Source organism: Bemisia tabaci, chromosome 7 (assembly GCF_918797505.1).
Source record: "Bemisia tabaci chromosome 7, PGI_BMITA_v3".
Taxonomy (NCBI): Eukaryota; Metazoa; Arthropoda; class Insecta; order Hemiptera; family Aleyrodidae; genus Bemisia; species Bemisia tabaci.
Window position 1 is genome coordinate 28,134,444 of NC_092799.1, and position 27,314 is coordinate 28,161,757.

The 27,314-nt window shown below is 37.5% G+C and overlaps 2 protein-coding genes across 7 annotated transcripts in view; one reads left to right on the forward strand and one right to left on the reverse strand.

Moving 5' to 3' along the window:
* The window catches only part of LOC140225122 (uncharacterized), a 33,653-nt gene extending 17,231 nt beyond the window's left edge, over positions 1 to 16,422 (reverse strand). For 2 of the 6 annotated variants that reach the window (XM_072302770.1, XM_072302771.1), the window contains exons 1-4: positions 14,004 to 14,222; positions 9,864 to 9,929; positions 7,197 to 7,369; positions 4,900 to 5,053 (exon numbers count right to left, since the gene is read on the reverse strand). The gene's annotated coding sequence lies outside the window, so the exon portion shown is untranslated. Of the gene's footprint in view, positions 1 to 794; positions 1,335 to 4,899; positions 5,054 to 7,196; positions 7,370 to 9,863; positions 9,930 to 11,565; positions 12,578 to 14,003; positions 14,458 to 16,172 lie in introns of those variants that run through there. The other 4 variants (XM_072302772.1, XR_011900284.1, XM_072302773.1 and 1 more) reach the window with 4 other exon arrangements.
* LOC109042026 (trehalase) lies at positions 189 to 27,280 on the forward strand. The gene is made up of 12 exons (XM_072302766.1): positions 189 to 511; positions 2,577 to 2,691; positions 7,434 to 7,527; positions 8,634 to 8,880; positions 14,217 to 14,466; positions 16,211 to 16,374; positions 19,548 to 19,672; positions 20,119 to 20,255; positions 23,803 to 23,969; positions 25,191 to 25,392; positions 26,218 to 26,414; positions 27,021 to 27,280. The coding sequence occupies exons 2-12, from the start codon at positions 2,577 to 2,579 to the stop codon at positions 27,162 to 27,164; spliced, it is 1,842 nt and encodes a 613-aa protein (XP_072158867.1). The 5' UTR covers positions 189 to 511; the 3' UTR covers positions 27,165 to 27,280.
* The last annotated feature ends 34 nt before the right edge of the window (positions 27,281 to 27,314 follow it).

Consider the following 27,314-nt stretch of genomic DNA (forward strand, 5'->3'; position numbering starts at 1 on the left):
AGTAATCTGCTCTTTAATGGATAATTGAGATGGGAGCGTAGATAATTAAAATTTTCTGTGACGACAATGCCGATCACAGTCTGCGTGTTAGAGGTGCTATGCAGCCATGCGCTCATGCGTGCGTCAATTTGAGGCGCCACAAGGTCCAAAAGTTGATTATTTCCCAGAATTTCTTTCTAGTTTTGCGCAGCACGTACTGAGTGTAGGCTGAATCAGATTTAGATCGATACGTGGACGTTTCAATCAATGCATATTTATCTCCTTTCCGGCTTGCTGACTGTGCAATTTACGCAAGTTTAGGCGAAAAAAATCATGAGCGACAGGATAAGTGAAGGTCTTGAGTAATCAGAATGACTAACAAGGGTTGATGACAAATACCCTTCAGCGAGAGGATTGTTTTGGGGGAAAATAAAATATTTATAAACAAACAACATAACAAACAGAAGGGATTAGGAGCTTCTGGGCCTTGTGAGCTGTTCAGGTGGAAGTAAACCAAGAAAATATTTTTAAGGTAAGTCCACGAATTTTTTCTAAGATCATTTGAAAACCCCAGGTTTTCATCGAAATTATTTCTCTGGCACAAATTTGAAAGTAAAACTCTGGAGAGACAGATTGCCAACATGATACAAACTGAGAAAAATGAAACGATGTGTACTATGAGGGATGTCCCTACAAACGATGTATGATTGTGGGAGGACCGGGTACTGTGGCGGTTAGACGTTGTAGAGCACCAGAAAGTGCTGTGAAAGCAACTATCGTGTTTGTTTAATACGAAGGGTGGCAAAGTTTCGTACCTGGAGGACAATCTGGTTCTTGGTCATACGCCGTTCTGTAGTGGAAATACATCATGTTATTTTCCTTGCGTGAAAAAGTATGCGAAGTACATAAAATATACATTTTTCCCGTGGTTACACCCTCTTACTGTAGAATGTTTGCAGATTTTTCCTTCACTACTGGTAGAAATAACAGGCGCACTTCCTTCACTTAAAAATTCTATCAGGTGGTTTGTTAAAAAAAACTTACGTCTGCAATAATTCAGCCTATGAATCATTAGTACATTAAAGATTAGAAAAAATGCAAAAAAAAACACACAACCCGGGGGGGGGGGGGGATTCCTCGGGTCTTAGCTCAAATATCGGTTAAAAAAGTGTCACTTCTAGTCACGAAGCATATGCCCGCAAGCAACTCCTCAAACGAGCTTAACCTATTATCGTGCTTCGATGGCAGAACTCGTCGTTCCCCGCACGAAGGAACGTAACTGCATTTCAATGTTGCCAAATTTCCTCGCGCAGATTGCACTTTTACTAGGAGAATTCTGGGCATTTCTGACTGAAAAATTAACTGATTTTTCTTGTAATTTTATGCGAAAATCAGACCAACTTTCGACAAAAATTGCACGGGTTCTTGTTAAATATTGAATTGTTTGGGCCAATTTTGCAACCTTGGAATGGAGTTACGTTCTTTCGTCCGGGAGACGACGAACTCTGAAACCACGTTATCTTGGTTTGCGACGTCCATGGGCGGAAATAGGGAGGGGGCTGGGGGGCCGGCCCCTTCCAAAAATGTCACGGACCCAAGCTACTATTAACTTTGAGGTCAAAGGCATATGGAATGTAACGAATATGGGCTTCATCCTAATGTAATCGATCAAAGATGTCAGAAAAATGAAAATTAGTTGCAAAGAGAGCGGCTTCCTCCATGTAAGGAACATGGAATGCAGTTTGACTGTATCCGGTTGTGGTTTTTCGCGCATTTTAGCGCAATACTTGCTTTCATGAGAGTTAAATTAAGATTAATTCAATTAAAACCCACAATAAGATATGATATTTTTAAAAACAAGTCAGCAAAATTTCTGTCATCTGTAATATTTAATTCCATTTAATTGTCATTGAGAATGGCTTTAAATTGCTTCCAAGACGTTCTAATTTTCAAAAATTTTCTGGACCCCCCCTCTGCAGCTGGGGGAGTCCCCCCAGACCCCCCTTAGCCCAAGTCATATATCCTTCTGTGCCCCCCTTCCCACAAAAAATGCCTAGTTCCGCCCATGGAGACGCCCCAGAATTCCTGTCATGTTTTACTATCCTCAAATACAACTGATCTTTTTTGCACAAAATGATGTTGGATTCTTTTTATACGACTATTTTTTGAAAATTTTGCAAAAAAACGTCCGATATAATATTTTAAAAAACAAGAGAAAAAATAAATGTAAAATCGAATTTTTGCTGTCAGCGTACGTGTTACTGGTGATTCAACATGGGATGGTAAATCAATATCGGATGGTTGGGAAGGACGGAAAAAAATGTCAAAGAGTGCAGACATTTTCAAATTATTCTATGACAGGTTCCATCACGATGAATTTTTCTCTCAGACCTACAGTATCTTTTTTTCGGACGTTCAAAATGTAGGAGAAATTCTCAGAAGTAAATCTAGATCGTCTCCCTTAACACGCAGAGTTATGGTGTGTGACGTTCGTTCAGGATTTCATAACTCACTTTGTTGCTTACAAACTCACAACGATGGTAATGATTATTATTCTTTTCACGATATGAAATACGTTTCAATGATCACAAATCTAGATGGTTTCAATGTTCCAATGGATGGTATCCTTCGCGCTTTCAATCCTGTGCACATGTTGTGCGGAAGCTGCAGAATTCATGTACCCGAAGGATTTTCAGTCCCATCTGGCGGAGAGTAAGTGAAGAACACATCTCAGATAATTTTAACTGATTTTATTGGATTGCGAAATTTTCTCTTAAATACTAGACTCAAAATGATTACTATTGAGAAGTTTCAAAACTTTGGGATATTTATGCATCGATGGCTGAAGTGCAGTGGCGTGGCGTGTTTTGCGATTTATCGATTGTTCTGCCATTTAAATTCATGGTGAAGAATCGATTATTAAGATGTTCGCTGCGAACACACTGGGTATCGATCCTTTTCCATAGGTTTAAATGGCATGACAATCGATATATCGCAAAGCACGCCACGCCACTGCAGTGCGAGACCACGCATCTCCGTTTGCGACTTTCTTCCTACTTTCTTTGTTACTTCTATTTTCTTTGAAAAACTAGTCAACGTGATTTGTTGAAAACTGCCTTCATTATTCTTGTCCAAATGAGCAATATTTTTCAAGCTATAAAATTGGCTTTTTTATTAAAAAAAAAAAAATAAATTAGGAGACAAAATTTTAAAACTCCGCAAAGGAGATACGTGGAATGTGGTTTTGCACTTTGGCATTCGGTTCGACGTATACATCGTCACTCTCACGACACAAGAACGCAACTGAGTTTTGAAATGAATCCTATCGTCCGTAGGATTTTATACCTCCCAAGAGTCATGTCAAAATTGAGAGCCTACGCCACAGAAGGTAGCAGATGAGCCCTATAATTTAAAGATCAATGCGTAAATAAGAAGTGCTAAAGGGCATGCAGGGAGAAAACAACATGGTGGTTATCAGTGCCCAATGGGGAGAGCCAATGGGGGAGGTCGGACAAAATTCGGAGACTTAAACGCTTACAACTCCGTTCAGGGCCGGATTAAGGGAGTGGCCACATGGGCCACGGCCCATGGCGGCAAATCTATAGGGGGCGGCAAATTTTGCGCTTTTTTTTAAATGTAGGTGTAAAAAAAAATCGAATTCAGAAAAAAAATTACAAACGAGAGAAGGCGAGAAAATCTCTCATTTCCTGAGAGTATAGTCATTTCTAACTTTGTCGTCTTTCAGTGATACAAGAGAGAGCACCTTTAATTAGTCTAGTTAAGAGGGAAACCAAACACGCAATTTGGCCTGGAATGGCGAGACTTAGAGAGAAATGATGACGAGGCCTTGAGATGAAAAAGAGAAGCCCTCGGCGCGGCGATCGGCATGTAACACATATTAGCGCCTACAAGACTGCACAAATATACTTCACGCATTGCGGCAAACACAATGCGATTAGCTCAAAACGCATAGCGCCTACAAGACTGCGTGAATACTTCACGCATTGCGTCAAACACAGTGCGTTCAGCAGCGGTCGGCGTGAAACTCATCGCGCCTACAAGATTGTCTGAATACTTCACGCATTGCGCCAAACTCGGTGCGGTCTGCGTGGCGCGGCGGCGGAAGTTAAAATCATTAATCCACATTTATGTTTGTTCTTTCATAATTTTTTCGTTCATTTCTTATGAAAAGAAGGCCTTGTCTGCACAGAGATAGGTTTACGAAACTGAACTTTCGCGCAAAGTTCCGTGAACTTTTGCTAGTATTGTTGACGGGGCTTTTCCGAAAAATGTGTTTAAATGAGAAAACGCGTCTTATGCACCCCTCCTCCGCTGGCACGTTCATTTGATGGTTTTTATTGATGTTTCAAAACGAATGAGAAGGGGGCGGCAAAATGCAGGCAGCCTATGGGCGGCAAGTAGATAAATCCGGCCCTGACTCCGTTCATCCAAGACTTGAAAGTTTTAAAAGTGGTTCCATTGGTTTCCTTGTGAAATTTTCTTTATGTAACACCCCTTAAAATTTAAAATGTGACGAATTGAACATCAAAATTTGCAGTTTGCAGTTAACAATTTCATGTCCGACCCCTTTGATTGACTCGAGCCACTGTGCGACGCCGAGGAAGCACTGTCCTCGAAAGAAATTGTTTTTTCATTTCAACTTTGCTGTAAATCATGAAGGCTTCAATAAAATAAAGTTAGCTTCAAAATTCGTCGTTTCACATGAGTACGAGGGAACGTAAATACACTGAGTCGATCTTGGAACATTTTGAAATGGGATTATGTTCCTGTGTCTAGGAAACAAATAATTTCAGATGGATTTTAACATTAATTACTGCGGCGCAAGATGAGAAGGCAGTACGAGACACAATTCCTCAATTACATGACTATTTCTGCTGGGAGGTTCTTTTTTTGGCCTACCTTGTACATTGAAGGCGGAACAGCAATATGCGTAACCTTTACGCTACAGTCGTGACAATGATTCTGCTTCTTCTTTTTTGGTTGGAAAGGGCCTCTGCCGCTATGGCTAATAATTCTATGATTGTCTCTTGGACATTTATTCTCGACTGGTCATCTAAACATTATCGATTGAAAAACAAAAAATGAAAACTTAATGATGGAAAGTTATTCCTGATAAGACAGCACTTTAGCACTGGAGTAAAATCATAAGAAATTGATGAACTAAACTTGAAAACCCCTCCTTTCGGTACATGAAACCTGTGTTCTTACTCCTCTTACCCTCTCTTTCCTTTATCTGTTCCCTTTCATTTGAAGGTGCAAGTTGAGAGACACGATTCATTAACCTTTTTTTAGGCTTTGATTGAAGTAAATACAAGATTTTTTAAAAATTATCAATTTATTTTTCTCACGAAGACCAAGAGGTAATACAATATAGAACTCGCGTGTGTTTAGTTAGTTTTATGCTGTCGGTGGTGAAATATTATTCAATTTTTAAATACTACACCTCCATCTTCAAAAAGTTTTTGGCATGACGATACATGTAGTTTCACCACTTCCCAATGCACTTTACTTTCACTTAACAGCTGGTGTACATATCACTGTCATTTTTCCTTTTTTCCTCTTTTTTTATTAACACGAGGAAAAATTGAAAGTTTTTCGATTTCAATATCAGTTTTGGCAGATTTTCCTCTTTTAACGGCGAATTGAAGCCAGGCTGATAATATACAAAAGTCAATTGCCACATGAGAACATTACTCACAGAGCTTCCTTGAGCGCTTATCGGTTGAAATGGTAAAATATTCAACATTTTCAAAATAATTGATATAATTAAGGGAAACAAGACTTCACCAGGGATTTTCTTTAAGATAAGCTGTTTATGCATAAATGCAATAGATTTCAGCCCACAATCAGAACTGCTGACCGGAACGTAACGCGAACAAATGCATATTGGCAATGTCACATACGCATTTTCAGGAAGAAAAATCAGTACTTTCGGTGCAGCTCCAACGACAGTTTTATTACTAGTACATTTTTAAAGAATTGTTTTTAGAAAAATATTTAAAATCATTTTCGCGCAGCAGTTATTTCGTGATATCTCACCGTTGTAAAATCATTCGAGTTACTACATGAAACTTTCAATCTCAAGTGTTGGTGAATCTCGATGATGGACTGTCACTAGTGATTTGGTCGTTGTGACTTACCAAGCATATTCCTCGCTTTTCTGCAAGAGCATTTTTGGGAAGAACGAAGGGAGGGTAATTAGCAGGCAACGCGCACGCAGAATTTTTACGCAAATTAGGACTCTACTTGCGCTATTACCAAAATGTCTCGCAAATAGAATGCTTATTCGCTGTGGACCGCGTTAAACAAATCCCAGATATGTCTTTCATTTTTCAAAAAAAAGAAAAAAAACTTGAAGGCTATCGCACGGAGTAAAGTTTCTTGTTGAATCAATAGAAATTCTTGTTAAGCAAGCCATGAAAGACATTTTTCGTTGAAAAAACAGGAAGAAGTCTCTGTGCCTCAAACAGTACTCCTATTATTATTTTATAAAGAGACGTCTGATCACTTTATAGAGATTCCCGTTTGATCCAGCGAGAAATTCCTGTCACGGCATATTGAACAGGATCATCTTACTCTGTGTGATGCATAAATACTAAGTGGGTAGAAAAATTCATAAAAATTCATAAAAAATTATAAAAATTATAAAATTCATATCATGTTTTTGCCGCGCATCATATATTATTCATTCTGCTCTGAATCAATCGGAAAAGCTGTGTATTGCCTGCAAGTTTTAGTGGCAGAAGCATTTGAGCTAAAATCTTAAGTTTTAAACATGAAAATAAATGTACATGCCTATAAATATTATAGTAAATCTTTATGAAGAAAGTGGGTAAATTTTACATAAGATGTAAAATTTGATTGAAAATCTAGGATAGTTTTTTTTTGTGGTCATGAGCTATTTTTTACGGTCATTCTATTTCTTAAGATGTTAATATTTTAAAATTCATGGTGGGTCCCACTATTGTTACTGACGAAACTTGGCAATATTTTGCGGCTGACATGCGGCATCGTGTTTAGAATTTCGCGCGGTTTACATAGCTGTGCGCGGAGTGGATCGCAGATTAAATGTGAGGATAATTACCCGTGCCGAAGGACTCAATACAGCGATGATTGAGAATTTTCACAAATTAGCTCTGCTCTTTGTCAATTTTTAGGCAGAAAATCTGCGACTGAAATTTATGGACGCTTCTTACCATTCAACTGCACTCTGGGTCTCAATTTCCAAGGAGTTTGACTTCGTGCTGAGGCTCAGAGGCACAGCCAATTGCTAAACATTTTTTCGAAAAGTTACCGTGGCCGTTCCTTCAATATCTTAATTTTTATCGCTTTATTTACTTATCAAATTGACCGATATCTCTGTAGGTCCCTGGAACAATTAATGACGCTATATAGTTAATCGATTATTTGACGCAAAATGTATATGTTGTTAGTGGTTTATGCCGTGTGCACAAGAAATGCGATTGCGAATGGTCAAAACTATGAAGTCGCTGATTATGAAACAAACTATCCACCCTCATGTAACAGGTAAGACTGGCAACGCATCTATTTCATCGTGATAATTTGATTCATTTTTGGTCTGTTATTATTTCTCATTATTTTAATGAAACACCATTTTTTAAAAGAAAATTTGCAATTTTTGTGTTTAAATCATTCGTTCCTGAGAATGATCGAAGAATGGTTTACTTAGATAACTGGAAGGTGAGCCCCTTGAAAGTTGCACTTTTCGTTTGCATGCACTTTTAGCAATTTATTTACCTTCTGACTTGCACGGAAAAAATGGATCGCTGATTTAACATAATTATATTGTTAAAATATATGCCCGACATATTTCAAATGTACACGCTCCAACCACTTCAAAGACCCCTTAAAAAGACTATGCGTAAGGACCGTCGCCATCATAGTCGTTCCTTAAACAGCTCCTTTCTTTAAGTAGGAAGAAGAGGGTAGGGTAGGTAGAATTTTTCCTTCTTTGTTTTGTATTTTTTAGACAATCAAATGGAATATATTTTGCAATTGGAAACTAGTATTCCTAGCTCAATTTAGACAAAACATATGTACTATTAGTTGCACCATGGGTATTCGTGCCTCCGTGGGTGAGCCAGGAATACCATTTCCAAATTGCAAAGTGTAGTCCAAACCATTTCAATCCCTTGTGAATTTCTGTTACCAAAGTAATTTTATTTAATTTAATTCGAAGGTCGTGTAAATTGACCTTTCAACGGTGCAATATTTCAAAGGCCTCCTGAATAATAATGTAAACCAAGTTGCCGTGCTTAGTAAAAACTCTATATGAACATTCGAGAGTTGCCAAATTTCCTTCGATAAAATATTTATTTTTGAGGAAAGTTATGAACATTTTCCCTTGAAATTCTCAAGAACTTTGGGTGAAATTACGAACAAAATTATCTGAAAAATTGGAAGAAAAGTATTCATAAGTTTCCCGGGGAATTCTTGTTTTATCAAAGCAAATTTGGTAACGCCTGAAGGTTCATACGGCGTTTTCCCTCAGCACGGCAGCACAGTTGGCTTATCTGAGGATTAGAAGAGGTATGAGGAACGATTAGGAATACAACTCTGAGTACATCAGCTCAGTTTTTATTTTGAAAAACTAAAAATTGCAAATGTTTCAGGCCAATTTTTTGCGAGAGCGATTTGCTGCACGACGTGGCTTTGTCTGAAATCGACAAAGATCTGAGCACACCGTTCTTGCGCAGGAAGCTTCGATACCCTCCGGACGTGATTCTGGATCGGTACCAAGCCCTGAAGGAGAGTTATGGCGGGCGACCTATGTCCAGACCGGAGCTTCTTCAGTTCGTCAACGAAACCACGGAAGAAGCCCACGAACTCATAGAGTGGGTCCCCGACGAATACAAGGAGGTAAACTTTAGGGGCTGTCCATGAGTGATGTCAGGGTTGTAAGGGGGAGGGAGGTCAGGCCGATTCTAACGCAGAGAGACCCTCACTGGAAAAAAAAAACACATTGGATCTAGAGCCCAGACTCTTGAAAAAATTGACAAGAAAAAATACTCTTGTTTCAATCAGATTTAAGATTAAATCAAAAGGAAATCCGCTCAAATTAAGAGGCTTGGTTCTCGATTTTAGCAAAAATCCGATTGAATCAAGAGTATTTTTTCTTGTCGATGTTTTTAAGAGTCTGCGGACTCTAGATCCAATGTGTTTTTTTTCCAGCGCTCCACTTGTATAGCCCTGCATAGACGATCAAATTCCGAACCAATTCCGATCAAAGTAGACATGCTGATGACTGGTGGTTACCATCTACCATCAAATTTTGACGGGCTTCATTTTTTTGTTCAAAGTAAGATCAGAACGGAGTGCCACCATTCATCATTTCCTGCCACAGGAAACATTTCTGCCAAGTTTTAATTTTAAAATGAAGCAAATTAATGAGTTTAAGACTGATGATTCCCGACACTTTGATGCTACTTTGATCGGAATTGGTTCGGAAATTTGATCGTCTATCGAGGCCTTGTCATGGCAATGGTGGAAGCTTTTACTTTCGGGACTTCAACATTAAACTGTTGACTTACCTACGTGGTTGATGTTAAACAACGTGTTGGCAGTTCCGTTTTGCAAACAAGCCGAAGTTTGGGAAATTTGTTTGACTCATGACGTCACTCGAAGCTCATCATCCACCATGTAGGTAGGTCAACAGCCGAAAAAAGAGTGATGACTGTTGCGCCCTTATTTGTCCAGAAGGAAGCGTTGCATCCCCGAAAGTAAAAATTTCCACCTGAGGAGTTTGTGCTAAATCTAACGTGATTTTCAAAAGAGAGAGGGTTCAAAATTGCCTGTCCTGACATGGGGAGAGGAAAAGGGCGTAAAAAAATTTAAAAACAAACCTGCATGACGTCATTAATGGACGACCTCTCACGTCAAATACTAATGGGCCTGTTGCAAACTTCAAGCTAGAGGAAAAAGAAGAGTTGTCTCTTAACTGTAGAGGAACAAAATTCTTTAAATCAAATTTTGGAAAAAGGAACTTCAAGGCAAACTCTATAAAATAATTTCATAAAATTACTCCAAGTAGAGAGTCTGAACTCTAGATCCAAGCGACTTTTTTTCTAGTATCGGCTCTTCGATTCAAGGAAAAATCGGATTGAATCAAGACCATTTTTCTTGTCAATGTTATTAAGAGTCTGGACTCTAGATCCAAGCGACTATTTGCCAGAGTAATATATCATTATCATGCGATTCATTGCAAAAGTTAAAATTTAGATATAATAGATTATTTCCCTTCACAATAAATTTTTCATTTCAACTAGCGCAAATTAGTAAATCGCATTCTACGTTTGCAATATCTAAAGGTTTTTTAAGCGTCATATTGAAGGAACTAGAGCATGTCATTTTGACGGTGACTAACCAAAATGACTCATTTGATAAAAGGCGATGCGGAAATCTGAATTTTTCACGGATATTTCACTTGCACTTTCGTGTAAATGAATAATTTATAAAGTCTTGTCTCTCTGGTGATTGCTACTGACCTGTTATCAATAGTGTCAATTTGATGCACTTATGCAAATGTCTGCATATCTTCAATAAAACTCAAAGAAAGCCGACATTTTGCATTGTAAATTCCACCCGATTGCTCAAAACTACGAGTTCCAGCAACTGGAGGACTTTCTTTTGTCTTGAATATTTGTCGTACTGCCACATGTGCATATGCCGTCATCTTCATGATACTTAATTAAATAAGAGACTAACAGTTTTTCTTCAGAAACTTGAACGTTAGCATGAGTAAGAAATAATGGTTGTTCATCAATGTAGCTATGTCAGGGTTAGTTGGAAGAATTTCCTGCGTTGAGTTGCCTAGTAAAGTTAACATGACGCACAGAGGAAATTTGGTAGTCTTACCAAAATTGTGCGCGTCAAAAGAGATTAAAATAGCATTCATCATTCAGAAATGACTAATTGTTCGATTAATTGTGCGAAGTGGCTCCCGAAATTAAAAGTCGGAACTCCCGAAATAATTGATCACGAGGATAATGCAATAGAATTGCGAATTCGCGCGACAAAGCTCTCCATTACAATCGCCGATGAGAAAAAGTAAAAGACAAAAGAAACTGTGGAAGACGATTCACGAGAGTGCAGAATCAATCATCCGACAATGGAGGGCCACTCCGCCTTGAAGTATCTATTCAAGCGCAGTCGTCATGGGGTTGCATATGCGTATTTTTGAAGGCAATTCCTTGGACCCTCTCTACAGAACGAATTGGCAAAGGTTGCACAATGGCTGTATATTTCTTACAAGTCTTCAAATTATACTGCCATCATCAGGAAGAATGCCGTATGAGCCTTCGAAAGTTGCCAAAGTTTGATAAAACACTAATTTCCAGGGAGACGTATACATTATTTTCTTTCGATTTTTCCTTTAACTTCTATTTTTATCATCTATTATTTTTCGAAAGACAATTAAAGAAATTATATATGCATGGAGTGTGCAAGAAGTTTTTCATGTGATTGGAATTTAAAAAACAAACACATAACCCGGGCTGCCGTCATTTTTTGAACTTACAAAGCAAGGTGCCAGTGCTTTGGCAACGTATACTAGTTCGGTCTAAACAAGCTTGAATGAAATACTAGAATACATTTTTTTCTTTAAATTTTTATTTTTTCAGTAAGAATCCAACACAAGAACCACAATTACTATCCAAACTGCTAGTTATGCTAATATGACCATCTGAAATTCGAAAGGAGAGGGTGTCTTGGTATTGATAAATTAAAAATTGATATGATAACATCACTGCTTAGTAGATTAGTTTATATTCATTTGGCACAAAAACAGCATCCAGTGCCGTCTTACGTCACTTCGACTTGATCAGAAATTATCAATTAAATGTTATCTCTTTGTTGAATCATCATTTTTTTAAGAGTGGCATTTTTTCATAAAAGTAAGTAATGATAATAAACACTACGTATGTCGATCATATTTTGCGAATAATTACGAACACCATCATGTCGATGATATTTTGCGCAGTGATTGCACAGCAATTCACCATCGATCTAGAAAAAAATTAGTAACTTTAACAAACACATTAAGTGGCAATAAAAACCACAAAAAATCTCATTGGAACAACAAACAAGTGAACCTGCTTCGAAAACTTTAATAGCTTTCAATGGAACGCAATTACAATGATATGTTGCTATCTGAACTCAGAAGATAAAGACTATGAACTAAAATAATCCACTTGATCAAATTGAAACCATTATCAAGATGAATCAAAATCAGAAAATCATAATCACCGGAGACTTTAATAGCCGCTCAAACTTATGGAGCGATATTGAAATAAACTCTAGAGGACGAATTGTTGAAGAATGGATGATCTCCAATAACCTCCATTATCTAAACAATAGAGAAGAGTTCATTCCAACTTTCATCGGTCACAGAGGATCTTCGGTAGTAGACTTGACGTTCGTCACAGAAGATATACTCCAAGATAGACTCCTAGAAGGTGTTTTATCTAATAACCAATTGAGGTTTCGCAAGAATAGATCCACAACCCATGCGATGAAACGACTCGTGCAGATAGGTATACGAAACTAACAGAAACATACCCTACGACAAGAGAAAAATGTTATGCATAATAGGCATTGATATCCGAAACGACTTTAAACAAGGGCCTGGACATGTCCCACCACCTTAAGTGCCGGGTCCGGTGGAATAAGGGATTTAAACTATCACATTTTCGAGAAAATTCGTTGATTTTTCTCCCAGAAACTACAAAAAAAAGAACAAAAAAAACAACAAACCACACATTAAGGTCTTTAAGGAGATCCCTTGCTACAGGCTCCAATCACCTGCTCGGACACAAGTTTGGAGGTCCTCTCAGGTATTTAAACTCTAAACTTTCATGTAGGTAATGAAGATTTTCTGATGAATGAACTCATAAAAACCATTAAAATTATACATTAATTTTTTCTAAAATCAAGAAGCTGATATATTCTTATCTTATCTTGTGTGTAATCATGCATCGTATAAGACGTAATGTTCAGCAAAAACCAAGAGTTTTTATCCCTAAACCGAAGTTTTCTAAACGACCTTCCAAATTAAAACAATCATCTGCCTTTGACATCAGTGCTGGTTTTTCTGATATTATAAAGGTTCTAACATCTCCCCTTGATACACCTAGTACAATCATTGCTTTGGTTTTCGTTTCTGTAATTGTTTATTCTCATAAAGACTTCTTTGAAAAAGGGATTGTTGGTGAATGGTTAAACAAAAATAAAGGTACCGCAATAGCTGACTGGATTTTAGACAACGACAAAAAAATTATTAGGTCTATTATTAATCTTTCCACCCACAATAATTGACATTCGTCCTTCATCACGGTTACTAATGGCTTCTGTCTCTTTTACCTGGATCCACCTCCTCCCGGCTCAAGCAATTTTAGAACATATTTTCCAATCTGCTTCATTATTAGTTTATTTTCGCACTAATTCAGCTCGAGCACACGTATTAATTGCAGCTCCTGTAGTAATTGCATACTTTTCAGGGTATGCTTTTCAAAATTTATCTAACCCAATAAAACCAGAAAATGTTTTTAAAGCCAAACAGAGTGAACCACGTAGTACACTTGAAAAGATAAAATCAAGAAGCTAAACTGATTAGTTTAAAAATTACAAAATGTATTTAAAACCTTATTTTATTTCCTGGATATTGTACCTACTCTCGTCTCAATGCTGCTATTTTTTTTTTTTTTTTTTTTTTTTTTTTTTTTTTTTTTTTTTTTTTTTTTTTTTTTTTTTTTTTTTGGTGAGGGGAAAAATCCGTACAAGTGCCCCCCTCATGGGGGTCGCCAGAGCGCCCCCCATGAAAGGGGCCCATCGGATACCGGAACGGCAGCGGCCGCCGGATGTCCCAAGGGCACTCCAATGCTACTATTATTATCTATCTACTATTATCTATCTATCTATCTATCTACCTATCTATCTATCTATCTATCTATCTATCTATCTATCTACTATTATGCAATATTACTTACTTCCATGCGCGAGTATTTTTATTGTGATGTCCAACCATCCTATCAAACATCATCCTTTCATAACAACCGACCTCTCTTTTTCCAACCACATCATGCTTTTGCGTAGAACCTTTCCCTCATTGCGGAGCTTTGTTCCCCGCATGCTCAGTCACATACGTAAGAAATCCACCCAAAGGTTTTGAGCACTGAGGTAGCTCGACATCTCTTCTGCAGGAAACCGCTTTGATGAGACGCATTAAAAGTCCCGAATACCAGCAATTTCAGCGAAAACTGCAGGAGATCTGGAAACTTCTGCTGAGGAAGGTGTCTCCGGACGTGGCCGTGAACGAGGACCGTTACTCGATCATCTACATACCCAACGGCTTCACTATCGCCGGAGGACACTTCAACGAGCTTTACTACTGGGACACGTTCTGGATCATCAATGGTCTACTCCTCAGTGAAATGCCCGCCACTGTTAAAGGTACAAACCAAAATTTTATCACGCAAACATTCGAAACCACAAGATTCAAAAAGTTTCGGTTCTATCATTTTACCGGAAATGGATGTTGATTACCTGGACGTTATTTTTTTTTTTCTCGTCCGGCTTCCTTGATTTCTGAGTTGTGATTTCTAGGCAAGAAATCACAACTCAGAAATCAACACTGGAAAAAAAGAAAAAAAAAAACACATTGGATCTAGAGTCCAGACTCTTGAAAACATTGACAAGGAAAAATACTCTTGATTCAATCAGATTTTTGCTCAAATCAAAAGGAGATCCGCTCAAATTAAGAGGCTTGGTTCTTGATTTAAGCATCAAAAATCGGATCGAATCAAGAGTATTTTTTCTTGTCGATGTTTTTAAGAGTCTGGACTCTAGATCCAATGTTTTTTTCCCAGTGAAGGAAACCGGACGAGAAAAAGAGGAAAAAAAATAACGTCCAGGTAATTCAAAAAGTGCTCAAGAGAAATCATAAGCGGATCCAGGGGGAGCGAAGGGATCGTTCATCCCCCTTCCCTCTCGGTTCGCCCGAAAAAAGGAGGAAGAAGATAAGAAGGAGGAACATAGGAAAAGAGGAGGGTGGAGGGATGCTTTAATTTGGTAATTATTCATGACGAAATTGACTCAAACTGTATCTTAGATGCTTCAAAAACTCACAAATTTTCTGGAGGAGGCCTCTGAACCTCTTACACCCCCCCCCCCCCACCTCATTATTCGAGGTGTCTGGATCCGCTTATGAGAAACATTTTAAAGATGGTGAAACATGGTGACAAATTCTTCAAAAGTCAGGAAAAATCCTAGCAAGTTAAGGAAAGAATCTACATGGTGGTAAGTCAGAGAATTTTGCTTCGATACCTCGGATTCTCCTGTGACAAAACTTTTAGATCCTTCTGATCGCACCCGTACACAACCTTGACACAGTTTATACTGTGCACTAAGTATGGTGAGTGAAAGGATTTTCAATTTTTATGCTAGTAAAAAACACAAGACAAAAGTCGAAAATGTAAAAGGAAATATGCTCGAAGACATGCATGAAAGGTTTGCTTAATTTTTTTGGGAACGCTAATTAGCTTTCTTTCTCTTAAAGCTGCCTGCATCATCCTACATAATAAATAGGTAACAGTCACAAGAATCCGGTTTTATATACTTCTAATATCAAAATTATCGAATTTCTATGTGAGTGGTAAAATGATGTCTTCATTTGTCGAGTCATAATGAAAGTTCTTGAGTAAATTAGCACAGCTTTACCATTCGGAATACCTTCACAACTAAAAATCACACCATTCAAGGCGCGCAAGTCGGCGACTGGAGACGACATGACAAACTGTAATTTATAATTTAGACAACACTTTGAACAATATGGAACTATTATGTCTAGATTTTTATAAAAACAACATAATGCGTAATTTTTTCTGTGTGGAGATAGGTGCTTTTATAAATAAGCTAGAAATAGTAGTCCCAATCGCAAAATTTAGTCTATTTGAGAGAGTTCCTTTTGACGGATGTTTAATCGCCAATTTGCACGCCTATTTTGTGCCATACTTCTGAAATCCCATTAAGTAATATGCACTTTGCCCCCCTTAAGTCTGTGCCAAGACGTTGTAACATATGTAAAAGGATAAAACATTATATATTATTGATGTATGAATTTTCTGATAGGTACATATTTAATTAGTGATTTAATATACCTTTCTAATAAGAGTTTTAAATATTTTTTTCCATCCAGGAATTATTGAGAACTTTTTATCTTTGGTCGTCCGTTTCAAATTCATTCCAAACGGAACCCGCGTTTACTACTTGAACCGATCTCAACCTCCACTGCTTATCCCGATGATGAGCTCATACCTGCACTTCACAAATGACTTCTACTTCGTTCGAGCCAACTTGCAAGTGAGTCAGCTCAATTTTCTGAACCTGCATTTTCAGAGTGAGAACTGGTAAAAAATAATAGTACGTCGACTCTTGGAGCAATATAATTATTTCCTGTGAATTTTTGACGCTCCTTTTTTTATCTTTCCACTTTTTTTCTTCTTTTCTTAAATACTTTGTTTTTTCTCTTTGAGAGACCAGCCGTTTAATGATAACCCATAGTAATTCTTGCGCCTAAAATCGACTAAAAAAATTTTAAAAATGAAAATTGTAGATATCCTCATCAATGCATCTCTATCTCACGAATGGTACCTCGAATGCTCGAGCTACAAAGATGAATGAAAACTGAATGACCACAGAGCACACCGAATACACCGAATACACCGAATACACCGAATACACCGAATACACCGAATACACCGAATACACCGAATACACCGAATACACCGAGACATATGAAGTAACTACTCTTTAAGATATGACTGTAGGAGAACACGCGAATAGTCGGAAGGATGTGTCGAGGTGGACACGGCCGACGGCCGGTCCCTGAAGAACGGATGGAATTATCATGGACCAAAACGAATTCCCAATTTGAGTATATATAGGGGTGATGACGTCATCAATAAATTATCTAATAACACGATAAACGTATCACAAGCACTAGCTATTAGTAGCTAATGTTCCCCCTGCATTGATATGAAGTTATGTAAACTGAAATGAACTTAGAAATGAGACAAAAAATGAATGCCACTGGAGACAAAGTATACAGATTTTACAGAGGAGCTGTAAAAAACATCATAATTTGTTCTTTTAAACATTTTAAAAACTTAGTTTTACAAAATGCTAGGGGAATGGAAATCAAACAAACCCTCGGTCTAGGTTTTACAATAACAGCGATCGAAGGCACAGTTTCCTCTGTTTCCCGATTGTTTCTTCCCCTTTACTTACCGGTAAAAATCAGAGTTCAGGATCTTGAAACCACCCGTTTTCACTGTATTCTTTTTTCAAAACTTTGCGCCGGATTAAACCGTTCTGTATGCTTCCGAAAAGAGATAGTGAGCTAATTTTATCCGAGGAATTCAGCATCTCAGGCTGATAATGCCTTTACAGATCATATAAAGGGAGAGTGCATGTACATAGGATTTTAAATTCTGTACTTAATGGAGGTAAACAATTTCAAAATGTTGGTTGTGACATTGGGATCATCGCAGGCTACCCAGTCAGCACCGCAATATTTTTAAAACATTTTTAAAACATTTTTGACATTATTTTGTGATTATTTTTAAAACATTGTCAAAATATTTGCAAAATTGCTACATGTTAACTCCATGTACATATTTTAAAAATATTTCCAAGGAAAATTTTAAAAATATTTTCAAGGAAAATTTTAAAAATATTTTCAAGGAAAATTTTAAAAATATTTTCAAAATATTTTATCGAAAATATTTTACCGGAATGTTTACCTATTTGTATACCATGCGCGCTCTATCAATGGTTATTGACACTATTCCCTTCTGTATACTCAGCGCGCTCTGTCAAGTAGATGTGGAAGTACAGGCAAATTTCGTCATTTTCATAGTTCTGCAATTTTATTACATTTGAAACATGAAATACACAAGTACTGAACATTTTAAACCACTTACCTGAATTCCTGCGACGTTCAGGAGCGTAAAACACCCGGACGCCCTCGTGCGGACTGGAACCTGGGCCGCGGGTTTGGTAGCCGAGCACTCTAGCCACTGAGCCACAGAGAGCTCATGGTGGGCCGGGTTAAAATCACGCCTGTTATAGCATGCGTTGCGTCAGTGCGCGGCTCGTTCCTGTTATTTGTTTTTTTCGATCTCACGTAATAGGTACTTACATTAAATTTACACTAATGTAAATAACACCTCATAATAACTGAAAATAAGGACTTGAAAATATTTTTAAAAAATATTTTTAAAATAATTCAAAAATATTGTTTGTAAATATTTTTTTAAAAATACTTTAAAAATATTTTCAAAACTTTTTTATTAATATTTTAAAAATGTTTACAGACAATATTTTTGAATTATTTTCAAAATATTTTCGAAAAAATATTTTCAAAATATTACTTTAAAAAGTTTTGAAATATTTTTGAAAATAGTTGGAAAATATTTTTTAAAAATTATTTACGTGACAATATTATAAAAATATTTTTATGCTTTCATTTTATAAATAATTACATTAAATATTTTTACAATATTGCTATGTAAATTATTTTTTAAAAGTATTTTCCAATTATTTTCAAAATTTTTTAGCAATGTTATTTAAAACTTTTTCAAAAATATTTTTTAAAACTATTTTAAAAAAGTTGTATCAATATTTTTCAGAGGATATTTTAATAGCAATAATGAAAATATTTTTAAAATGTTTTTAAAATATTGCGGACTGACTGGGTAGTGGGTTTGTATCCCTGTTGACCGTTGGAGGGTAAACCTGAGAACGGTGATCCTTGAGGGCAGAGCAGTCCATAATCACGTGTTAGACGGTTTCACTTTCATATGAATGTGTGAGGCATAAGATGAACGCTCTTAAGATATCCATAGAATGTTAGACCTAAGATTATGGATTCATTCGGGATCCGCACTATTCTATGGAGAAATGAAGCTGGAAGCAGAAAATTTTGAAAACGTGAAAATTTTTGTTGAGGTGATTCGATGGACGTCATATTTTGTGTCAGAATGACATGAGATATACCGGATCGATTAGTTCCATTTTTTCAGTTACTTGTCATATTTCTCGAATTTTGAGATCGCAATTCTGTTGTCAAATGACTAGAGAACTCACTTCTCGATTTTGACGAACAAATTCAACGTATTAAAGGGTTGGTTTTTTTAAAAAAGAAAATATCGCATCGGAGTGCAGTTTCGATACCAGTATCGAACGCGATACTTCCCCTCAAAGAAAACCACGCCTTAATTACGTTGCATTTGTTTGCCAAAATTGGTAAGTGAATTCTTTGGTCTCCTGACAACAACATTGAGATCTTAAAAGTCGAGAAAAATGACAATTAGATCGATTAGTAGAACAAAAACTGATCGATGCGATAAATCGCATGTCGTTCTGACACAAAATATGACGTCCATCGAATCACCTTAAGTCATGAATTTTGATCTGATACAGACTATTCACTCATCGAATGAAAATCCTAGATTGATATCAATATTTTGTAGATTCTAACGGGCGAGTTCGAATGGTGGATGGAAAACAGATCCGTGCAATTTACAAAAGGGGACAAAACTCATGTCATGTTCAGATACGATGCGCGGTCAAGAGGGCCACGACCGGAATCTTACAAGTAAGTTGTTCCAAGTCAAATTTGGAATTGAAATAATTGCGGGGCTTGGAGAAGGCACAAGCCTAATGTTGAATTCTATGTTTTTTTTTCTTTTTTCTATGGAAGTTTCATGGGGAAGAGTCCGAGTCCTCCTCCCTAAAAGAAAAAAAATTGGGACTCTACTTTTTTCAAACATCTTTCAGAAAATATATTGTACGTCTAAATCCGTGATCCAAAATTAATTAATTTAATAAAAGGATAATTTTATGATTGAAAATAAATGAATGGTTCCCTTAGCAATTAGACTACCTTTACAGCGAGGAGCTACTATTTCTAACTTACTTTAGAAACAACACATAAGTGATTATAGTTTCTCTATGCATGCAGCTATGAGCTTTTATGGATGAGCCAGAAATACAGTTTTATATCGCAAAATGCGGTCTAATAATTGTTTTTCATATCCACAGGAATGACTGGGAAATTGGACATCGAATCAAGTCAAAAACTGGGCAAGATCGATTTTACTCTGACATCAAGTCTGCTGCCGAAAGTGGTTGGGACTTTTCAACACGGTGGTTTTACAATAAATACGACAATCATAAGGGTGAGAATTAATATTGCAAATATTAAATTAAAATTTCTCTCACATTGATTATATTGAAAATGAAGTAAATATGCATATTGAGAAAAGTCAGATTCATTGAATAGAGAAAAAAAATCCTCGCCGGTTACTTGTTTTGCTGTTGCGCCAGAGAAGCAATTCATAATACAGAGTGAAAGTTTCGCTGCCGGAACAAAAATTCACATGCAGTACGATGAAATATTCCCGATTAAGACAACCGATACACAAACATTAACTGATGCGAAAACTTTGTGCTACGGTAAGAAACCACTGCCAATATGGAGCTGTATATGCGCGCATATCGAGTCAAGTGGTTACATGAGGCGAGGGCAGAATTTGAAAGTCACACGCAGATGAACCGTGAAATCGATCCTCTTCGCACGATGTTCGATCCGGTTGTCATGATTCCAAGTTTTTACCTTGAATTTAAACCCTTTCCAAAAAAAACAAGCCTGCTATTTCCGCGCATTATTTCGACTCGGCAGGCAATATTCCGCCGCCAAAAAAAAGATTTTTCCGGAGACTTTAACGAACGGCAACAAAAAGTAACTAAAATTTTCGAAACCTGTTTGAACTTTTACTCTCTGTCTCTTTTCTTTTTCTTCTTTTTCTTTCCTTTTTTCTCTTTCATTATTCTGTTTTTGGCTAGAAAGGAGGGAGGAGCAACACAACCCCCCCCCCCCCCCCCCCGGGAACTTACAATGTCCAGCATAGGGTTCATGAGCGTCTAAGCCTGTTATAAAATCTTGTTCCGAGAAGCATTGATGAAACTAATTGTGCTCGGTGGATGTCCGTGTTGCATTTGCAAGAGATCGAGGGCCTTTTGACTTTCTTCGCACTGACTGCACTCGTTGTTTGTTGGTTACTGATTAACAAGAGGACGCGTAGACGATAGCACCTTGATGCAACTATTCAAACGGATGACCGTTTTGCATCCAAAAAATTGAAGGCGTTTTGACTTTCAGCCCCTATCCGCAACTAGGATGATCAGCGAACGCGTTGATGACAGCCCCTTGATGCAATTATTCAAGCTTGACGGATGTCCGTATCGCATATTGATGGCCAAAAGTGCGAAATTCATATCTATTACGGTGTTAAAAAATTTCAGAACCTATTTTATTTTTTCCAACAGAAATAAGTCAAGTTTATGGTCTGAAAGTTCCCAAATTTTCTGCCGAGAGAGAATTGAAACATCATGAAAGTTTTGTGTTTAATGTTAATTAGTCTTTCGGAGAAAAAATAAAGTTTGGCGGAAATTCTGCAACAATTAGAGTCAACAACTGAAAGTCAATTGGAGATACGTGGTTTCTGACTTTGGCCATCGATATCTAAAAAGCTAAAAGCATTTTGACTCCTTTCGCACAACTTTTATTCGCGTGTGGTGATGATTGGGACGCGTTGCCGACAGCGCCTTGATGCAACTATTCGACCACTACGGATGTCCGTTTTGCATCTAACAAATTGAAGGCGTTTTGACTCCCTGCGCAATAGCTGCTGTTTCTCCGTGTTTCATCCAAAAAGATGAGGTTTCCTCCAACTTCCAATCTCTGCTATGAACATGAGCTTTAGTGCAATAATAACGTAAGAAATGATGCAATTGCCTTATAGAAACACACGTAGTTTAATGACAGAAACTGAAATGACAAATACCAGTCAAAACAGACTGAAGATATCTCGACTCAAAAGGGATGATAAGGTAGAAAATGTAAGAAACAAGGACAATCAAAAACCACTTAAGCCTCCAGATACACACTGAAAAGATGCTCAAAACTGCATTTCTATGGTAACGGTGACGCAACAGCTGCAGCATACGCCCATTATTAGCTCTCTTTAGCTTTCCTTAGCTGTCATTTTAGGCAAACCCTGAATGAGCTCGTAATGTAACTGAGCTGAAAGATCGTAATGGACGGAGAAAACGAGACGGGAGCTTCAAGACCCAACCTTGATCTACTGATCTATTCATTCCTATCCTTACTCTTCTTTATTTTGCGAGTCGTTACCGGTGAGAGTGCAACGAATGCTCATCCTCACAAAAAAACATTACAGACAAGCGCGAATATTGTCACGATAGACGAGCTAAATACAGAAAGTTCCGCAAAAATGGAATGCACTTTAAATCTAAGGCCCCATTCTATGTTTGAGTACTGCCCCCCCCCCCCCTCCCACGTAGGTTTTGCATAATGCGACAAATTGACGACTTGATTAGTGCACTCTGCAGCTCAATTCGTCACTCTTCTGACGTATGGACTATCTCAAGTTCCTTTTGGTCCCTGTTCTCCATACAACTCCATGCTGTTCAGGGCTCACGCGGAAATAGAGGTACGCCCTTACGTCAGAGGAGCGACGGATTAACTAATTTTCATAAACAATGCATTTTCTCGGTTTCCGAAAGTCGGTCAAGTTGAGTATCAGAGCATTGCCACCATTAGTTATGCAACGAGCGCATCTTGTGCGAACACATAATGCATTTACAAATTTGGTTCCGCTGTTTGTGTGAATGAGCAGTGCTCGGGTATGAGATTAGGTACCGCCATTACTTTCCCCTAACTTCGTAACGGAGAATCATGTACGCTCATTCTTATTTTGACCCGCGCAGATATGATTATGTAGCATCGCGTCCAAGACGTTGGACTCCATGCTCATCGCTAAATTTTTACTTCGTCGCTTGAGCATGGAGTCCGATATCAAGGAGATCTTCTCGGTTTTATTGCCCATGGATAATAATCGAATACTTTTCTTATCTAATCTAACCTCAGCTAACCTAACCTAACCAATGTACAATTTCCTACGAAAGCACAGATTTTTCACCTCTATTTCACAAAAATTTGTTCTGATAACTTTTTGGACTCCGTGCTCATCCAATATCAGAGTATATTTGCACCCTACAATTTGGGCGCTTCGCTCACTTTGATTTTTCGAAAAATTTATTCCTCGTTGAAGTGAGCATCGAGTCCAAGATCTTGGGCGTGATGAGCAGCCGATCATTATATACAGCGCCGTACAAAGAAAGCACGCCGTATGAACATTTGAGAGTTGCCAAATTTTCTTCGATAAAATGCGTTTTTTTATGAAAGTTATGAATATTTTTTCTTAAAATTTTCAGGAACTTTAGGTGAAATTGCAAACAAAATTATTTGAAAAAATAGAGGGAAAATATCCATAAGTTTACCATGAAATTCGTGTTTGATCGAAGGAAATTTCGTAACGCATGGAGGTTCATAAGGCGTTTTTCCCCAGCACGGCGGTTAATGTGAGCATGGAGTCAGTGGCGTGGCGTGAATTGCGATGTATCGATTGTTATGCCATTTGAACTTATGGTAAAGAATCGATTATTAAAGTGTTCGCTGCGAACACCCTGTTTGTCGGTCCTTTTCCATAGGTTTAAATGGCATAACAATCGATATATCGCAAATCACGCCACGCCGCTGCATGGAGTCCAATATCATGGACGCATTGCTACATTACCGCAGAGATCTTTCCTAAGAACTTTATATATTAGAGAGAAAATACTTTTTTGTTCCATATGCAGCCACTTTAGCGGATATTCACACAAGGGACAAGGTGCCAGTGGATTTGAACGCTATTCTCGAGAGGAATGCTCGTCTCCTTAGCGAATGGTGGTACAGGAGTGGAGATGTCTACAAGGGCAAACATTACAAATTGGTCGCTGAGCGACTGCTCGAGTCAATTCATGAGGTTTGAATGAAATTGTATTTTTTAATGAAACTTAAGGGGTGCGAGTTGAAGATGTGAGATCTCTTTACCTTTCCTTAAACGACGTTTTATGGCGATGGGAGTCACCAGGGACTCCCCCCATATACCATATTAATAAAAGAAAAACAAGAAAAACCATGCAGGTAAATCCAACACGTGGTGTTGGAGGAGCATGCCTTAAAAATCTATCTCTAGCACCATGTTCAGTTGAGGGGCTTGGAGGATAAGGTGCATAAGTGCAGTTTTTGCTGAAATTACATGGATCTTTATGGTGGAAAGAAAGTTCAAACTGACTTTTTTATGCTTAAAAATTATAATTTTGGGGCTAATTTTTCACAGTACATGCATTTAGACTAGTTTTACCTGAAATCATTGATACCTTAATTTTTTCAAAAGCTGCACTTATGCGCCTTTTTCTCCAAGCCCCTTAGTTTTAAGCTGGTTTTTAGCTATCTAACGAATCATAATCACCCTTATAAATCTTGAGAAAGTCTCCATAATGAGTCAAATACGACTTGCAGTTAGTTGTAGCACCCGAATTAGAGAGTGCTTGTATTGCATCTCAATCCTTATTTTACCAAAAAAAAGTGCCGCGCTCTGATCGGTGGAAAAATTTTAGGATTTCCTGGGTTTTCTGATTTTCTACTTTTGAAACAATCCCTGAACCAAAGAGGATGGGCATTATCGCCGACCACCGGACTTGACAATGTTGCCAACAGGGCGTAATATGTAACGAAGACCATATCCGTTGATAATACTGCTGTGCTAAGGAAAAATGCTGCATGAACATTCGAAGGTTTCCAAATTTCCTTCAATAAAACTTTAATTTTTAAGGAAAATAATGAATGTTTTCCCTTGAGATTTTTGGGAACTTTAAGTACATTCGCGAACAAAATTATCCGAAAAATTAGAAGAAAAATATTCATAAGTTTACCAGGAAAATCGTGTTTTATTAAATGAAATTTGGCAACGCCTGAAAGCTCATACGCCGTTCTTCCTTAGCACGGCAGAATACGTGTGCTGCGCGGGGACTTTGACTAATTTTCAAGGGGAAGCGCAAAACTCGTGGCTTTTATCCCACTCCTTTTTCTGCCTTTAATTACCAATGTATTCAATATGGCTAAAAATAAATAGAAATAATTTGAGACTGTTGATGTCACTACATTAAGGATTTGCTCAATTTTTTGATAATTGTATTTTCAGGTCTTCTGGCGTGAAGACCTTGGAAGCTGGTTCGACTGGCAGCTGAACGCTCACAAGCACGATGAAGCCTTTTACGGGTCAAATTTTGCTCCGTTGTGGACACAAAGCTATTTCATGCCCAAGGAGTTTGTGGCGGAAAAAACCATTCAGTATTTGAAATACGCAAAAGTTCTTTGCGATAATGGTACTCCACGGTACATCGGTACGTAAAACAGTTTGTTCAAAAAAGCCACAGTTGAAATTGATCTATTTAATTTATAAATCGGCTCTATTCGATCTGTAAATATCTGTAAACAAACATTTTCTGATATAATACTTAAACCAATAATAAAACTTCCCCTGACAATTATTAGGAAAGGCTGAAGGAATGTTAAGTATTTCGTTGCCCTCGGATACGGATAAGTATAGAAATGATGAGAGTTCATGTGAGAAACTTTGGACTGGATGACAATATTTTACGAGAATAACCTCGTCGGACAAAGTTTAGTTTCAGTTTGCATTGATTTAACTAAGTAAGTTAGTTAGCTTTAAAACCTATCTGGGCGTTTTAGCGAAAATAATTATGTGTCCACCAAATTGACCGTAGAGATCATTGCTCTTCTCAACTCTTTTGTTGAACCTTTAAATCTTCAGAGGGGAGGGAAAAATAAAAAATTTCATACTAGAGCTCTGGCTTGTATAACGGCGCACTGGTAAAAAAAAAAAACCTCTTAGACCAATGCCGCGGTGCATTGACTTAAGAGTGCAGTTTCTTGTCGCCGGATTTAAGAGTCTTGAACTCTTGTTTCAAGCGGATTTTGCATTGATTCAAGCGGATTTTGCATTGAAACAAGAGTCCAGACTCTTAAATCCGGCGACAAGAAACTGCACTCTTGAACCAAGATGTTTTTTTTACCAGTGGGCACTGATGTGCAATGCACTTTTTTTCCAAACAATCAATTTACCTCGTGTTTTTTTTTTTTTTTTTTTTTTTTTTTTTTTTTTTTTTTTTTAAGTGTGTAATATACATTTACTGATTCATGTGCAGGAACTCCAACGTCTTTAACTGAGTCGGGCCAACAATGGGACTTCCCTAATTCGTGGGCACCTTTGCAAATGTTCTTGATTCAAGGGTTAGATCTAACGGGCGTTTTGAAAGCGCAACAACTAGCCGAAAAACTTGCGCAAAATTGGGTATACACAAATTATCGTGGACTGGTAACTTCAGGATTCATGTATGAGAAGGTAAGACTACAAATAAAAATGGTAGGGGGGTAAAAAAGCTTTTTTTTTTAAATCCGCATAACTTAGCGAGTTTTTGAGCTGTTTATCTTTTCAACGTTTTTAGATCAATATGTGTAGTTTATTTTATGTTGTATAGTATTATAAAGAAGGCTGAAGTAAATTTTAGACGTATATTTAGCACACGATTTATATGCAAATTTTAAATGAAAAAAATGATAGGCTGTTAATACATTTTGAAAAAAGCCCAAAATGTATATACAAATAAAGGTCCCCATCGATGGCCAAAATGAATTACTGAGGAAAAATGAGTATCTTCATGTCGACGATTCTGAACCTTTTAATTTTTTGTAAGAAAACTAAACAAGAACTCTTTGAAATTTGGTTTTAATTTTTGAATGAGCGAGGTACATTCTTGAAGATCCAACTAATTAGTTCAGACAGTTCTCTTGCTTTTTGTCTTTCTTCCTTTAAAAAGAAGCGACAACATGCAACGTCACAACGCAGGGAAAAAACTTTTTTTTAGATCGTAGTGATCGATATTTTGATTTGTTTATTAACTTGAGCCCCGTTGTGCTTATCATCCTTGTGCTTGTTTTAATGTTGCAGTATGATTCCACTAAAGTAGGTTTGACGGGTGGAGGAGGTGAGTATGCGCCCCAGACTGGATTCGGGTGGACTAACGGTGCTATAACTATATTGATGAACAGATATGGAGACATCTTATCTCCTAAGCGCAGTGAGACCTGCTAAACCTCACAATCATTCTGGCTGTTAGATTTCTATTGGTGGCGAATTAATTATGAAAATGTCTTTAAAAATCGATCATTGGAACTCTTAAACTCAATAAAAGCGTGATCAAAAAATCATCTAATGTGTACATAAGATTCAATCAAACAGGAG